Here is an 18,266-nt window from a genome sequence, read left to right on the forward strand (position 1 = left end):
ACACTATAATCACTCTATATTGTGTTCTGGGTTAATTTTGACACAACCTAAGAACAACAGAATAGTAACAAATGTCTATGCCAAACGTAAACCATTCTTTTATTAAGAAGGTATAATAACTAACCAGATATTAACAAATGTATTATAAAACCTCAAGCAACATACGAGCAGGGTTGTGAATTGTGGGGTTCTGCAACAATATTTTATTAGGGGAAAAAAACAAAAACTTTCTACTGCGGTAAAAAAAAACATATCCTACCAATGGAACTGGCACACAACAAGTAACAAACAACAATAGATGAAGCATTTATCTTGCTATGTGGCTGATTTGTACAATAAGATTTGTTATGTATTCTTCATTTGTTCGCTGTTGACACAGAGTACAGTACTGATTGACCAATCAGTAGACCGCAATATGTTATGCTCCACTCTTTAGGGACCACTGATCTTGGTAACTCAACTGAGTATCAAAAAGTGTCATGACATTAATCAGTTATTTGAATAATTTTCAGGTTTGATGTAATGTTATGTAAATGACCTAAATTCCATACCATGAAAAGCGGTATTACATTCAGCTATGTCACCTTGACAGTAGATGGCACTGTGGCTCTCTTTACTTTCTGAAATGCACCGGCACCCTTCCTTTTCTTCTCTCTCTGACCAAGAATCCAATTAGTGGTCAGTCTGGGGGGATTTCACTGTGAATCCTCAACCCGCCTTGCATCAGAGCTCTCCCAGTCTTTCTCTCTCTCCCGCTCGCGTGTGTGAGCTGCGCGCGCGCACACACACACACACACACACACACACAGCAGGACCTCCTCCTCCACACACACAGGCGGACTCTAGACACTTGTATAAGGACATTAAACATAGGCACCTTCATCACCAGCAGACAGTTGGCCATGGAGTAGAGGACTCGACTGAGACGAGATTTCCACAGCTTCAGAGATTCTAAAATCATGAAGAAAGAATACAGGGCAGATGTTTTGTTCATTTGGGTCTCTGCTCCGGAACACATTATTCCCACAAATCCTACTTTTTTTTATGCTTTGCCTTGCTTTACTACTCCACACCAAGGTTTATTTTAAGGGGAGGCGATAGGGAAGACACTGCGGCACTTTTCCTCTTTGCCTCAGACAGTACCCCCCGTGGAAGAGCTTCTGTACAGGCCTATTATTATTCATCGCAGCACACCTGTGAGTGTGTCTGTGTGTGAGTGTGTGTTGGGGAGGGGAGCTAATCACTCAGTAGGGGTCTGATGTGCGAAGGCATGGCCCTGTGTTACTGACTTGACTGTCGGCTGTCTGTGTGGGCAGGGAGAGGAGAGACAGAGGGCAGAGCTATTACACAAACTGGCATCACTGGTGCACGCACATATATTCACACACACCGTCCTGACAGTTTTTTTCCAATTACAAGCAAATGTCTTGGTACATTTAGAAACTGAATTTTTGTTTTTCATGGCTTTAAAATAGCCTTACTTAATCGCTTCTTGTGCTTAAAAAGAAAAACACACTGACAGGAGCCTGCAAATAGATTTATTGCTATGTTGAGCAATTTTAAAGGACATGTGGTCTGCGTAGGGGTAGTGTTAGTGAAAAAGTGGTGATTACAGTCTATACTGCCCGTCTAGATCCCCACCACATGTGCAGATGCTCGTAGCTTGGGTAAGACTGATGTGTATTGATCTGCTCTGCTGGCTTGGCTAGAGAACCCATCTTGATATTCAGCATGAGTACAAAAGCAGTGAGGTGCTAAACACTTTTAAGAGCCCACATCGATGTGTTTGTGAGGTGGACAATGTGTGTGTGTGTAGTTGAGGTATACTGCAGTACCGCACCAGGTGTGCTTCAGTGCTTGTTTGTGCGTACGTCTGTGAATTTCCCAGTTGGGCCTTGTGACCTCACTTTCCTTCAATGTGTGATGCTGTTTGGGCCTGGGGCCAGGTCTGCAGCCTTAAGTCTGTTTGAGTGAGCATGGGTGTACTTACCTTGCCGATTCTCCTCTGTTAGGGTGATCATGCCGCCATCCTCAGCCAAGCCTTTATCCAAGTTCTCCAGGATCTGTTCAAGAAACGGTTTCACTGCTAGCACAGCACTGTAGGATTTCTATGTTTATACTGGAATCAGCATATTCAATAACTCTAAAATCTGACCATATTTCCTTGTTTACAAAGGTTGACTTCAGTATTTATCTGAGTAATGTTTTTTTTTTTGTGTGTGTGTGGGTGAGCAGTCTTTAATGCAAGCGCTACATATTATGCAGAGCTTTATGTTCATCTGGAGGCTCTGTTTGTTTGTGCATGTTACTGACTGTGAGGCAGACAGTTTTGAGATTGTGCAGGCGGTCCAGAGCCTCCTGGGGCTTAGTCAGGTGCTGGGGAAACTCGGCATGCAGTAACCGCATGGAGAATGGCACCATGGAGCCTGTGGGAGGGAAGGATGGAGAAGTTGGGAAAGAAGAAAAAAAACAGGAGACAGGGGAAGTTTTGAGGATGGGGAAATCAGAAAATGGGGTGGGATGAGGACATTGCAGGAGAAAGGGAAGAGGAAACAAAGGTGCATGATGAAAATACAAACCCCCTCCACCCACACACACTGCACAGACAGCCCTGTAGGCAAGAACCTACAGATGGCATTGAGCTACTGTATGTATGGCTGCTTATTAAACCCTCTTATCATTCTCTCCAAATGCTGCACAGCACCATCACTAATCTCCATGCTTCATCCTTCTGTCTCAACATCTTTCACACTCATTATTGCGAAATAACCTATATTCAGACGAACCCCAAGGCTTTGATCAGGGGATCTTTGATATCGTCATCAAATCTGAAGCTCACCTGGCTGGTCCATCTTTGGTTAACACTACCACCCATCGCTATAAATTCCCCTCCAAAGGTATTGGAACAGTGATGCTAATTAGCGCTCGAGCAGTGACTGTTGTAAGTGACCTATTGTAATCGTAGGAATTATTCTTTATCTATATTGTTATTATCCATCCATTTTGCATACCACTTATCCTCACTAGGGTCAAGGGTGTGCTGGAGCCTATCGCTCCTTAAAAGATCGCATTTCTGATGGCCTAAACATACCCCGATTTTAACCAAACTTTGCACACAGATGGGACGTGGCGAAAAATTTATATTTTAAAGTTGTTTCACGTGATTACTAAAAAATGGCTCTCCCCCTACAAATCTAAAAAACAATGGCCCCTGCACTACGTGTCACCTCTGACTATGAAAATTGGGAGGCACTTGTATCACCACGAGACGTACAAAAAAGTCAACTGAAGCCATATCCTAAAATGCACTGGAAGTGAGCTATGATTTTTTTTTTTTAAATACAATTTTGGCACTTTTTTTACTATTTTCCCCCACATTCAGAGGGATCATACTTTCGTAAACTTCTACAGCTTTCATCCGATTGACTTCAAACTTGGTGTGTAGCATATCTCCAGACCCGAGACAATAAAAGTTGTTAAAAGCTTTTCATTTTCCATATTATATGACAGGGGCGGGGCATCAAACTTTACATATCACATTTCCTTCGCCACAAAACAGTTATTGCTGAATAACTCCCCTGCACATACTCCCCAAAAAATATCAAACATCACGTTTCATAATAATCACGCCCTGAACACCTGTATGACAATATTTCATTGTAATATAGCGCCTCCTATTGTTGGTAAAAACCATCTTCCTTTACATTTTAATGCACTGCCCCAAGCATGTTGAGCACAACCCCCTGATTCATGCACTGGATTTCCAGCACCACGATGGAGTACTAAGCCTTAGCTCTGCGTCCTAAGACACAAATTGATCATACTTTATGCGTCCCTACTAATGTTTGCGCGTCTCAGATGCGGGACGCACATCAAACGAGATCCCTCACAATAATGCTAACTGGACTCTTTGGTGCAAAGACAATGTAGATTTGTAGAACAATGCAAGACAACTGCCAAAGCTATTGTTGAATGTAATTTTCTATTTAAAAATATCCAATACAACACCCTCAATACATTGTTATTATTATATTTGATTAAATGAAGCTACAATGAATGTTAATTGAGCACATTTGGCTGAAAGGTATATGAATGAATGGTTATTGTAAGACAAAGCATTCAGGAGTAATACATGTAATTTCAAAAATGAATAATTGACAAAAAAAAAAACCTTATCCATATTCCTTAGAGGGCAAGTAGCACTTGGGCAGCCACCTCTTAAGGCATTTAAGGATTTTGCTCATGACCATACATGGTCAATGCAAGCATTGGGCCAAAGAAATGCTCAACAAATGATGCTATAAATCAAAATGTGTGCCAGTTTGTTTGCAAGCAACTTGCAGGGCACAGGGCATTTAATATTGAGCAAAGGAAAGTCAATTGGTGCGTATTTTTAAAGAATTGTGTAAGTGTGTGTCTGCTTCAGCCCTCTTGTTGCTCGAGGGGTGAAGCAGATACTAAGTAATGGGAATTCATTAGAGAGCAATTCATGCAGTATAAAAAGAGGACCAACAAAAGCCAAGAGTTGCTGCAGACAAGTTGAGTTGTTTTAGCTTCTCAAGGATAGTGGGATGAAAAAAGTCCTGGTACAAACTTCCCCTGTATTACTTTCAAATTGTTTTTGGTCCAATCTATATAAATGCAAAAATATGTATAGCGGCTGAAATACGTTTTTAACACGTCACCATTTTTCTGACTAAATATATTTCCAAAGGGGCTATTGACATTACATTTTCACCAGATGTTGGGAACAACCCAAGTAATCCATACATAAAAAGAAAGTAGAACAAATAAGCTCAGAAATTAAGTTGTGTGTAATAATGTACCCTTCCTTGAGCCATCACCTTATCGTGGTGGAGGGGTTTGTGTGTCCCAACGATCCTAGGAGCTAAATTGTCTGGGGCTTTATGCCCCTGGCAGAGTCACCCATGACAAACAGTTCCTAGGTGAGGGACCAGACAAAGCACGGCTCAAAGACCCCTTATGATGACGACAAACGATGGACTCAGTTTTCCCTTGCCCGGACGCGGGTCACCAGGGCCCCCCTCTGGAGCCAGGCCTGGAGGTGGGGCTCGAAGGAGAGCGCCCGGCCCGGCCTGCACCCATGGGGCCGGGCCGGGTACAGCCCGAAAGGGTAATGTGGGTCCACCTTCCCATGGGCTCACCACCTGTGGGAGGGGCCATAGGGGTCGGGTGCACTGCGAGCTGGGTGGTGGCCGAAGGCGGAGACCTTGGCTACAGAAGCTGTCTCTAGGGACATGGAATGTCACCTTTCTGGCAGGGAAGGAGCCCGAGCTGGTGTGTGAGGTCAAGACGTTCCGTCTAGATATAGTCGGACTCGCCTCCACACACAGCTTGGGCTCTGGTACCAGTCCTCTCGAGAAGGGTTGGACTCTCTTCCACTCTGGAGTTGCCCACGGTGAGAGGTGCCGAGCAGGTGTGGGTATACTTATTGCCCCCCGGCTCGGCCCCTGTACGTTGGGGTTCACCCCGGTGGACGAGAGGGTAGCCTCCCTCCGCCTTCGGGTGGAGGGACGGGTCCTGACTGTTGTTTGTGCCTATGCACCAAACAGCAGTTCAGAGTACCCACCCTTTTTGGACTCCTTGGAGGGGGTGCTGGAGAGCACTCCCGCTGGGGACTCCATCGTTCTGCTGGGGGACTTCAATGCTCACGTGGCCAATGACAGTGAGACCTGAAAGGGCGTGGTTGAGAGGAACGGGTTCCCCGATCAGAACCCAAGCGGTGTTCTGTTATTGGACTTCTCTGGTCATCACGGATTGTCCATAACGAACACCATGTTCGAGCATAAGGGTGTCCACAAGTGGACTTGGCACCAGGACACCCTAGGTCGGAGTTCACCGATCGACTTTGTGGTCGTGTCATCAGAGTTGTGGCCGCATGTCTTGGACACTTGGGTAAAGAGAGGGGCAGAGCTGTCAACTGATTACCATCTGGTGGTGAGTTGGCTCTGATGGTGGGGGAAGATGCCGGCCTGACGTGGCAGGCCCAAACGTATTGTGAGGGTCTGCTGGGAACCTCTGGCAGAATCCCGTCAGAAGGAGTGTCAACTCCCACCTGAACTTTGCTCATGTTCCGGGGAAGGTGGGGGACATCGAGTCCAAGTGGACAATGTTCCGCGCCTCCATTGCTGCTGTGGCCGTAAGGTGGTCGGTGCCTGACGTGGCGGCAATCCCCGAACCCGTTGGTGTCCACCAACGGTGAGGGATGTCGTCAAGCTGAAGAAAGAGTCCTATCGGGGTTTTTTGGCCTGTGGGACTCCTGAGGCAGCTGATGGGTACCGGCTGGCCAAGCGGAATGCAGCTTTGGTGGTCGCTGAAGCAAAATTTCGGGTATGGGAGGGGTTCAGTGAGGCCATGGAGAAAGACTTCCGGACGGCTTCGAGGAAATTCTGGTCAACCATCCGGCGTCTCATGAGAGGAAAGCAGTGCACCACCAACACTGTGTATAGTGGGGATGGGGCGCTGCTGACCTCGACTCAGGACGTTGTGAGCCGGTGGGGAGAATACTTCGAAGACCTCCTCAATTACACCGACACGCCTTCCCATGAGGAAGCAGAGTCTGGGTTTTCTGAGATGGGCTCTCCTATCTCTGGGGTTGAGGTCACCGAGGTGGTTAAAACGATCCTCGGTGGCAAGGCCCGGGAGTGGATGAGATTCGCCCGGAGTTCCTAAAGGCTCTGTATGTTGTGGGACTGTCCTGGTTGACACGCCTCTGCAACATCGCATGGACATCGGGGACAGTGGCTCTGGATTGGCAGACTGGGGTGGTGGACCCCTTTTTAAGAAGGGGGACCGGAGGGTGTGTTCCAACTACAGGGGGATCACACTACTCGGCCTCCCTGGTAAGGTCTATTCAGGGGTGCTGGAGAGGAGGGTCCTTCGGGAAGTCAAATCTCAGATTCAGGAGGAGCAGTGTGGTTTTCGTCCTGACCGTCGAACAGTGGGCAGGCTCTACACCCTCAGCAGGGTCCTCGAGGGTGCATGGGAGTTCGCCCAACCAGTCTACATGTGTTTTGTGACTTGGAGAAGGCGTTTAACCGTGTCCCTCGGGGAGTCCTGTGGGGGGTGCTTCAGTCATAGTTTTCCCTAAAATTGTAAAATTTAAAATTGTAGGAACAATTAATGTGAAAATGTTTCAAAGCCCACAAATGAGGTAGGAGATTGTTTCATTTTGTTAACAGTTTAAAGCTTGACTCCCAAGTTGTTGCCCTTCTGCTCAATACATAAGTCAGCCATTACTGGTGGTCGAGTGAAATGGCCAATCATATTGGGAGTCAGACTAGGCTCGCGATGAACGACCAGCGATTGATCTTAGGCCCCGTCCACATGGAAACACACTTCAGTGTATCTGCAAAGTTTTTTTGTTTTTGTATTATAGTTTCTGCATTCCGTCCACACGGAGCCTGTGTTTTGGGAGCACAAATTCCATCATTTTTTAAAGCAGGTCCAGAGTGGATCAAGCTCAGAACATATCTTTCCTGAAATGACTACACTGTTGCGCAAGTTATCAAGTGACGTTTGTAAACTGCAAGCAACAACAACGATGGAGGATTACACTTGTTGCATTCGTGCGGCAGAAACCCCTGACCATGATAATGGCTTTTCCAGCAAAATCGCCACAAAAATGTCTCCTTTATTCCTCGCTTTGCACTCACCGCCATTGCTGTGAGTTTGATAACGTCGCGAGGTTTCTTATTCTGTTTTTGGTGACTTCGCAACAGCGCCACACAGGTCTGGGATATATACCACAGTTTTTCATCATTTTCGTGTGGACACACACATTTCTTGAACCGATTCCATGCTTAGATCAGCTCCGTTTTCATATTTTCAGTTATATGAGTCCATATGAGGACATCACACGAAACATTGCTATGGTGTGATTTGTATTACTGCCATCAAAGGTCGGTTTTATAAACATTGTAGTTAGTATGTTCATTTTCATGTTCCGATTTTCAAATATAAAAGTCACTGATCTGTACAGTACTACTGTGGTACTGAAACTGTACTAGTAGTGCGAACGGTTGCTTGTTTTGTTTGTGCCCTGCGATTGGCAGGCGACCAGTTCAGTGTGCACCCTGCCTCTCGTCCCGAGATAGCTGGGATAGGCACCAGCACGCCCGCGACCCTAGTGAGGATAAGCGGTACAGAAAATTAAATGGATGGATGATAGTTGTTTCTTGTTTACAAAAAGTCAGCATGCAGCACAATACTATACTTGTTGTATCCGTTCTTTCATTGTAAGGCTACACAGGTCTTGTCACGCTAATAAGTCATATTATTTAAATGTAACTCACAGCAGTCACCATCCAGCCTACACAACCCGTATTCCTGTTCTAAAGTGTATTACGGTGAATTGAAATGTGAGCTATGTGGAAACATTAGTTACTTTCATGTTGCTAAATAAGACTGGAAATTGTATTGACTTTCCCAAGCAAGATTTATTGAAATTCATTATTATTTGGTGTAGAAAGAAAATACACCTCCTACAGAGGTATGCAATGACGGTGGAAGACAGTTTACGTTGACCTGGGTGTGTGTTTTGAGTGTGTATGTGTTTTCATACCTCTTCTACCGGGATATACAGTGGGGTAGTACTCATAAAAGAGGTCTGGTTGATCCAGGTCACCAAAAGGCTCAAATTCCAGCTCAGCATTTTGGAAGAGGTTTAGCTTGGTCAGAAGGGCCAAACGCACGAACCAAAGCTGGAAGAGATACACACAAAAATAAACTTCTTTGGGCAATAGGCAAGAAAATAAAAGCTGTACAGTACTGGTCTGTAAAAGTACTGCATCTGCATGTTTTTTACTTAAGGGCAAAAAACATGTACAGTAGTTAAATTTGTTTAAAAAAATACAGTGAACCCCTGCTATTTGCGGGGGATAAGGATAAAGAAGGTGCCAGACATCCATCTCTTTTCCATACCGCTTATCCTCACTAGGGTCGCGGGCGTGCTGAATCCTATTCCAGCCATCTTTGGGCACGTGGCGGAGTACACCCTGAACTGGTCGCCAGCCAATCACGGGGCACATATAAACAAACAACCATTCGCACTCACATTCACACCTACGGGCAATTTAGAGTCGTCAATTAACCTACCACGCATGTTTTTGGGATGTGGGAGGAAACTGGAGTACCCGGAGAAAACCCACGCAGGCACGGGGAGAACTTACAAACTCCATACAGGTGAGGCCGGATTTGAACCCAGGTCCACTGAACTGTAAGGCAGATGTGCTAACCAGTCGTCCATCATGCCGCCTTGCCAGACATTGTGGCGCTTAAATATTACTCAAGCCCAAATATTACCCAAATAAAACAGCAATGTCACAATCAGATATTTTATTGAGCAGTATGACCGAAAGTGATGACTTGGAGACAAGTTGGACAGAGCACAGAAAACTTCACAATCTTGTCAAGAAGGGTAACCTCCTCACCCTGACATTGCAGAAAAAAACTAACAGGTACTCTGCTGTGAAACGGTCTAGACTTGTTACAAGTTATCAATCACCCCTTTCACAAAATACACCAGCTTTACAGTCGCTGGTGTGTTTTCCACAGCCTTCGGATTAAGGGTACAGTGTGTTTTTTTTTTTTCTTTTTTAGGGGGACTGCGGGACCTTTCACCTTAGCATACATTAGGCCCACACTGTCTTTGATGATGAACCTTCGGTCAGATAATACAATGTCTACAGGTAGGAGTTCATCAAGGAGCCCACAATTTTCCTGTGACCTGTATGTCGGATGCACGACTTCCCCATTCTTTGGAAATAAACACTGTTGCACCTGGCCGCATGATACCAAGGAGGTATTTGACACGGTGCATGATTCTGGTGGGACAAATTGACTGTGCATGTGTTTGACTGGCCTTTCTATATGCATTTGGAAGCAATCAACAATAATGGAAACACGGTTTCCAAACGTTTCCCAAAAACAATGTGGCATTGTGGATTGTAAACAATGGCTTTTAGGCCACTACACCAATGACTTAAGGTGTGATTATAACATACAGTGCTGTGAAAAAGTATTGGCCCCCTTCTCAAATTCTTATACTTTTGCATAGTTTTCCCACTTTAATGTTTAAGATAATCAAACAAATGTAAATAGCAGACAAATAACCAAAGTTAACATAAAATGTTGCTTTTAAATGATTTCATTTATTAAGAAAAAAAATATTCAAAGTTACCTGACCCTGTGTGGAAAAAGTAATGACCCCCCGTGTTAAATCATGAATTGCAGCTAATCACAATTTTAGGTGGATTTTCACTGATCACACCCAAGCCTCTTTACCTCCAAATCTGTTCAATCATGAAATCACTTAAACAGAAACTGTACCAACAAAATCAAGTCAGGCAAAAGATCTGAAAAAGCTGCAACAAAATGACACGATCCAAAGAAATTCCAGTCGAGAAAAGAAAGTAATTGACATCTATCAGTCTGGAAAGGGTTACAAAAGCCATTTCTAAAGCTTTAGGATTCCAGCGAAACATAGGGAGAGCCATTATCCTCACATGGAGAAAATGGGGATCAGTGCTGAACCTTCCCAGGAGTAGCCGGCCCACAAGGACTATCCCAAAAGAACAGCAATGACTCATCCAAGAGGCCACAACAGAATGCAGGCCAACTTATAAAGAACTGCAGGTCTCCCTTACTTCAGTCAAGGTCAGTGCTCATGACACCACAAGAAGGAAGAGACTGGGCAAAAATGGCACCCATGGCAGAGTTTCAAGGCAAAAACAACTGCTAACCAAAAAGTACACAAAGGCTCGTCTTTTGCAAAAAAATAAAGAAAGAAACAAACAAACATTGAATGATTCCCAATACTTTTGGAAGAATATTATATGGCCTAACGAGATGAAAGCTTTTTGGAAGGTGTGTGTGGTGTAAATACATAAATAAATATATATAATCATCTGGTGTAAATACATCATAGCAACAGTCAAACGTGGTGGTAGTGTGATGGTCTTGGGCTGCTTACTCCTTCAGGACCTGGACAACTTGCTGTGATTGATGGAACCATGAATTCTGCTCTTGAACAGAAAATCCTGATGGACAATGTTCAGCCATCAGTTTGTGACTTCAGGCTGATGTGCAGTTGGTTCTGTGGCCGGATAATGATCCAAAACACAACAGCAAGTCAACTTCTGAATGGCTTAAAAAAACAAAATTTAGGTTTTGGAGTCGCCTTGTCAAAGTCCAGACTTGAATCCAATTGAAATGCAGTGGCATGAATTGAACTTTTGTTAATCCTCGAAAACCCTCAATTTTTGCTGAATTCAAACAATTCTGCAAAGAACAGTGGGCCAAAATATCTGCACAGAGATGTGAAAAACTCATTGCTGGTTATAGAAAACGTTTGATTTGAGTTGTTGCTGCTGTGGAATGCCCAACCAGTTATTAGGTTGAGGGGGCCCTTACTTTTTCCACACAGGGCCAGGTAACTGAATATTTTTGTCCCTTAATAAATGAAATCTTTATTTAAAAACAGCATTTTAAGTTCACTTGGGTTATATTTGTCTGATATTTACATTTGTTTTATTATCTTAAACAAAGTGAGGAAACTATGCAAAAATATAAGAATTTCAGAAGGGGGCCAATACTTTTTCACAGCACTCTATGGTGTTGATAAATGCAGTGGAAATAGTTTCACATGAAACCTCCAAGAGTTGGACAAGGTGCTCAACTTGAATGTTAAGCCTTAGATGAGCCTTAGATCTAAATGGAGGACACTTTCGAAACTGGCAAGAAAGGTTTAACCTCATCTAACAGCGACATTAAAATAGCAAAGCTTGGTCTTCCTGTGTAATAGATGATTATTGATGTATTATCTTTCAATAAGTTTTCATCCATCTTACTTTTGTGAAGCTCACACCAAAGCTCTCTGTTCTCTGGCAACAGAAGTTGTTATTCACTGCTGCTGAGTCCCCAGATTTGACACAGACTTCCTTGTCCCTGGGCTGCCGGCGACCAGTTCAGGGTGTACCCTGCCTCTCGCCCGAAAATAGCTGGGATAGGCTCCAGTACGCCCATGACCCCAGTGAGGATAAGCGGTACAGAAAATGGATGAATGGAAATGCATCGACTTGTATTTTTAAGCCAAGCCATTTCTCAATTCAGCCAGAAACACAAGCAGTTGTTTGCAGCTTACCTGAAGTGAGTTAGTGATATGGGAAGTTGGCTGTCCAGCTTTTCCATATCCCTGGCCATGAGCTGTCAAAAGACGGCCTGTCAGATCAACCGCTGCTCGCCAGTTCTTACTGCTCTGTAGGGAGGTGAGACAATAAGCCTCTGAGTGATTGCAATCACATCTCAAGTCATATCACTTACTAGATCTGAGGGACATGATAGCTTTGTGTCCAGCACCTTTTATTATTTAACTTAACCAGATAGATAGATATAAGTATGAATGGATGGATAGGAGTTGAATCCGATGGGCGCCATAGCTGGAGAGATCCGCGAGAATGGCCAGATATGCATTCTGAGCCTCCGCTGTGCAATGTCTAAATTTTGCTAACAGCTGATGAACGATGTTTTCATCTTTTGCTGTCGGTGGTTTGAAGCATTACAAGTTGGAGACAATACATTGGCATCCACTAGCTTGCGGGCTGCACTGAGTGACGGCTGTCAGTTCCCCACGATTCTGTTCTTTATTATTACAGCAAATGATTGGTTACTAACGTACTACAAAACTCTTAAACAATTCTATGCTTCCAAATTTGTGGGAGCAGCTTTTAGGAAGTCAGATTCCTGTTCCCCAGTGCATAATAGAAAGTCCATAAAGACACGGCTGAATGAATTTGGAGAGTCAGCACAGATCTATCACTTGTGGAGTCACCTAAACACAAAAACAAATAAAAACAACATACAGTAAAATTAACGCCTGAAAACTGACTCCCCAATTCCTTAGTGGTTGGTAATTCATCTCTCACCAGAAAGCAGTGGGAGGAAAAGTGTTTTATTTGCAGTAATCCCTACATCATGTTCCCTGTTTTATTGGAGAGGCGCTGCAGCTGCTTTGACTGTCCAGGCTGCCTTTGTGTTTTCAAGTAAATTTCCCGCCCTAATGAAGATTCAGAGGCGGCCAAGCAGCTGACAGACTAGGCAGAAAAAGAGAGCGGGTGAAGGAAAGCGCTACAGTAATGTAGCAGTAAAATAAAATATTGGGTATAAGGAAGGGAAAAACTATTTAGGGAGTGGAAAAAGACCAACATGGAGAGTAGCAAAAGGTGATTTAAGGTAAGGGCATGTATGAGATAATTAAGAAGTAAGGGGTTAAGAGGACAAGGTAGGGAGCCAGGTTGAATCAGGACAAGAGGAACTCTATTGCAAGACAAAATACACACCCTACTTTATGCCAGGGTACACCATTGCCCTGCTGCAAAGCATAAATGTGCACTTGTTTCTTAGTGCTTGTATAAAATGGACACAGGGTAACTAGGGAAAATGAAAACATCTAGAATGTACAGTACTTGGCACACGAGAGCACATAAGAGCACACCAAGCGACAAGAGTGCAGAAATCAACATTGGAAGCAGTTTAAAAAATAATAAAATAAAAAGTTGAGTGACAGAAGCAAGAAGCAGTGGGTGGCAAAGTAAAAAGAGGTGAGCAAGAGGAGCTGCAAGGGAAACATCAGGCGGAGCCAAAGTGAGCTAAACAGTTCAGCACATTGAGTTGTGGACTTTCCAGTTCAGTCAAGACCAAAGCAATTCAAATCAAATGTCAACATCATAGTGTTACTGCTGTCCAGCAGAACAATACTCACGATGCAAAACCAAAAATGTAGACTTCATAATGGTCTGCTTTTATATATTTATTTTCACATAAATGTAATTCTATAGCCTGACTCAAACATAATTACACAACTGGTAAAGACAACCCCAATTCCAATGAAGTTGGGATGTTGTGTTAAACATAAATAAAAACAGAATACAATGATTTGCGAATCATGTTCAACCTATATTTAATTGAATACACTACAAATACAAGATATTTAATGTTCAAACTGATGAACTTTATTGTTTTTAGCAAATAATCATTAACTTGTAATTTAATGGCTGCAACACGGTTCAAGTGTTTCAGTAGATCTTTCCATGCATGGCAATACAGTGAGTCCAACACAAATGGGCACACCACACACACACACACACACACACACATTTCTAAGTTCTTGTTGCATGATGAAAAGGAATGAGGCTTCTTAATTGTGCTGAACGTCACGTTTAGTGTGCCTTTACTTTGATGAATTGGGAAAAAAGCCTTGCATTACAGTTCTTTATGACAAAAGAACGCCCACACAACTTCCCACCAGACCGAAAGCCTCCAAGCAAACCAAACTTAAAAAGACTTGCTCCACTCAGCTTTGGTTAATACAGAGCTCCCATGCAACTTCAATAAAGATCCAGCATTACACAAAGAGGGAAAAAAACAGTATATGAAAAACTTGCAGGCCAGTGATTCCAACCGAGGCCATCTTCACTTTGAAGCCTGTGTAGTTTGGTGTTCAGACACTTGAACCGAGGGGACAGAACACTGCTCTCAAGCTGGGGGATGGTTCCCTACTTTACCGATATGAACTTCACACATCAGCCATCATTCCTCCCACCAGCAATGGCTGGACTTTTACAACAGTACCACAGAGAGACACTGAGACACAAAACTGGCGTAATATGAAAAGTAGCTTGTGGCTTTTAAGAGAACTCCACAAAACACTCCCTAAGATGGTTCAGTACTGAGTCCAAGTTGTAAGTGACACTCCTCTGGGTAATATGAACCACTGATTATCTAGTGGGCTGTTACATAGTTTTAATGGCGTGGTTGTCAACAATAACAGCCTGACCCATTTCTTTTTTGCCTCTGAAACTCACAGTGAGAGCAATGCTGAAGATGGCATTAATGCCACTAGTCCTTATCCACTTTCTCTGACTCCCAAAAAAAGAGCACACACACTGGTTTCCAATGGTGCAAAAAAAGACAGTCATTAATTTTTTATTTATTTTTTATCATTGTCCCTGTGTCATTGGGATTTGGAAAACAAAATAGAATGCATTTTGTCTTATTTGTAAGTTTGTCCTGATTGGACCTGAATTACAAAACGTTCACCTTTCAAATAATAAGACATTGGGAATGTAACAGTACATGTATTCATATTCAGATTTTTCTATACGGTACGTATTTATTTGTACAGCCAGATCAGCATTGCAAATGAGAATCAGTTCTCAATTGCCTCAGCTGGATAAAGGTTAAAATAAAAAAATAAAAAAAATAAAAAACGTTTCCACATTGAACACACATATCAAATCAAATCTATTTATATTGCACTTTTCATACATTGAAAATATTTAAAATACACACACATGGACAAAATTGTTGGTGCTCCTCTGTTAAAGAAAGAAAAACCCAGGGTGGGCACAGAAAAAACTTGAACCTGAGAAAAGTAATAATAAATAAAACAATGAAAATCAAGACATTGCTTTTGAATTGTGGTTGAACAGAATTATTTTAAAAAACAAACTCATGAAACAGGGCTAAATAAAAAAAGATGGTACCCTTAACTTAATACTTTGTTGCACAACCTTTTGAGGCAACCACTGCAATCAAATTATTTTTGTAACTTTGAACAAGACTTCTGCACCTCTCAGCTGGTATTTTGGCCCACTCTGGAACAAACTGCTCCAGTTGTCTCAGGTTTGAAAGGTGCTGCTGTCTCCAGACTGCATGTTTCAGCTCCTTGCACAGATGTTCAACAGGATTTAGATCAGGACTCATAGAAGCCCACTTCAGAATAGTCCAATGTTTTGGTCTTAGCCATTCTTTGGGTGTTTTTAGCTGTGTGTTTTGGGTCATTATCATGTATCATCATCATAACATATCATTACCATTTGCCTGACCAACTTTCCTTAATATACCTTTGTACCTTGACCCAAACAAACATATTTGCTCTCTGAATCACACAACGTTTTTAACAATATTCTTGAAATTGTTATTCCTTTCACAAGCCATTGAATAATTTCACGCTTTTTATCAGCGGAAAATCCTTCCCCCACTCCCCATTATGTATAATAACTGTGTCTTGCCTTATAATGTGGAAAAATCTCCTTAACTATTTTTTTTTTGTTTTTTTTTTTTTTTAATTAGGGTTATCAGGGAAACTATTTATCAAACCTCTGAGATTGCTATCAGTGATCTAATAAACAGGAGATATAATAGAAGAAAAACAATAATGCAACATCTGTTTTAACTTAGATCATATTGTGTATAATTTTGGAATACAGTGTATTACCATAAATAACAAACGTTATATTTTTTTACCTGTCTTTTTCATCTACATGGCAATGCAGAATGGTGGATCTTTAAGACGTTTGTGCTAGAACAGTTTTGTTGTGTAACAGGGGTGTTTGAAATACTCCCTCTGCTTAATTTATTTATTATGTTTGTTAATTATTCTCCCCTCCTTGAGCCGTCACCTGATTGTGCTGGAGGGGTGTGTGTGCCTCAATGATCTTAGGAGCTAAATTGTCTGGGGCTTCACGCCCCTGGTAGGGTCACCCATGGCAAACACGTCCTAGATGAGGGACCAGACAAAGCACGGCTCCAATGACGAATAAAATTTATGGATTTAGGTTTCCCTTGCCTGGATGCGGGTCACCGGGGGCCCCCCCTCTGGAGCAAGGCCTGGAGGTGGGGCTCGAAGGAGAGAGCCTGGTGGCCGGGCCTGCACCCATGGGGCCCGGCCGGGCACAGTCCGAAAGGGTAACGTGGGTCCGCGTTCCCATGGGCTCACCACCTGTGGGAGGGGCCACAGGGGTCGGGTGCAGTGTGAGCTGGGCGGTGGCCAAAGGCGGAGACCTTGACAATCCGATTCCTGGCTCCTGAAACTGTCTCTAGGGACGTGGAATGTCAAATCTCTGGCAGGGAAGGAGCCCGAGCTGGTGTGTGAGGTTGAGAAGTTCCGACGAGATATAGTCGGGCTCACCTCCATACACGACTTGGACTCTGGTACCAGTCCTCTTGAGAGGGTTTGGACTCTTTTCCACTCTGGAGTTGCCCATGGTGAGAGGCGCCGAGCAGGTGTGGGTATACTTATTGCCCCCGGCTCGGCGCCTGTACGTTGGGGTTCACCCCGGTGGACGAGAGGGTAGCCTCCCTCCGCCTTCAGGTAGGGGGATGGGTCCTGACTGTTGTTTGTGCCTATGCACCAAACAGCAGTGCTGGAGAGCGCTCCCGTTGTTCTGCTTGGGGACTTCAATGCTCACGTGGGCAATGACAGTGAGACCTGGAAGGGCGTGATTGTTAGGAACCCCCCCTCCCCCCGATCAGAACCCAAGTGGTGTTCTGTTTTTGGACTCCTGTGCTCACCACGGATTGTCCATAACGAACACCATGTTCAAGCATAAGGGTGTCCACACGTGCACTTGGCACCAGGACACCCTAGGTCGCCGTTCAATGATCGACTTTGTGGTCGTGTCATAGGACTTGTGGCCACATGTCTCGGACACTCTGGTGAAGACAGGAGCGGAGCTGTCAACTGATCACCACCCGGTGGTGAGTTGGCTCCAATGGTGGGGGAATATGCCAGTCCGACCTGGCAGGCCCAAACGTATTGTGAGGGTCTGCTGGGAACGTCTGGCAGAATCCCCTGTCAGAAGGAGTTTCAACTCCCACCTCTGGCAGAACTTAATCCACGTCTCGGGGGAGGTGGGGGAAATTGAGTCCGAGGGGACCATGTTCCGCGTTTCTATTGCCAAGCCATCAGGCCTTTTGGGCCTGTAGGACTCAAGAGGCAGCTGGTGGGTACCGGCTGGCCAAGCGGAATGCAGCTTTGGTGGTCGCTGAGGCAAAAACTCGGGCGTGGGAGGAGTTCGGTGAGGCCATGGAGAACGACCTCCGGACAGCTTTGAGGAAATTCTGGTCCACCATCCGGCCTCTCAGGAGAGGGAAGCAGTGCACCATCAACACTGTGTATAGTGGGGATGGGGCGCTGCTGACCTCGACTCGGGACGTTGTGAGTCAGTGGGGAGAATACTTCGAAGACCTCCTCAATTCCACCAACACTCCTTCCCATGAGGAAGTAGAGTCTGGGGTCTCTGAGGCGGGCTCTCCTATCAATGGGGTTGAGGTCACCGAGGTGGTTAAAAAGCTCCTCGGTGGCAAGGCCCCGGGAGTGGATGAGATTCGCCCGGAGTTCCTAAAGACTCTGGATGTTGTAGGGATGTCCTGGTTGGCACACCTCTGCAACATCGCGTGGACAT

At 44.2% G+C, this 18,266-nt stretch overlaps 1 protein-coding gene across 3 annotated transcripts in view; it reads right to left on the bottom strand.

The window, feature by feature from the left end:
• trappc12 (trafficking protein particle complex subunit 12) overlaps positions 1 to 18,266 on the bottom strand; it is a 34,833-nt gene that overhangs the window by 11,104 nt on the left and 5,463 nt on the right. For 2 of the 3 annotated variants that reach the window (XM_061696682.1, XM_061696681.1), the window contains exons 4-8: positions 12,164 to 12,277; positions 8,585 to 8,723; positions 2,314 to 2,426; positions 1,991 to 2,063; positions 878 to 951 (exon numbers count right to left, since the gene is read on the bottom strand). In XM_061696682.1, the coding sequence (XP_061552666.1) occupies positions 878 to 951; positions 1,991 to 2,063; positions 2,314 to 2,426; positions 8,585 to 8,723; positions 12,164 to 12,277 (513 nt within the window). The remainder of the gene's footprint in view (positions 1 to 877; positions 952 to 1,990; positions 2,064 to 2,313; positions 2,427 to 8,584; positions 8,724 to 12,163; positions 12,278 to 18,266) is intronic. The other variant, XM_061696684.1, reaches the window with a different exon arrangement.

This window comes from Phycodurus eques, chromosome 14 (genome assembly GCF_024500275.1).
Source record: "Phycodurus eques isolate BA_2022a chromosome 14, UOR_Pequ_1.1, whole genome shotgun sequence".
NCBI classification, from domain to species: domain Eukaryota; kingdom Metazoa; phylum Chordata; class Actinopteri; order Syngnathiformes; family Syngnathidae; genus Phycodurus; species Phycodurus eques.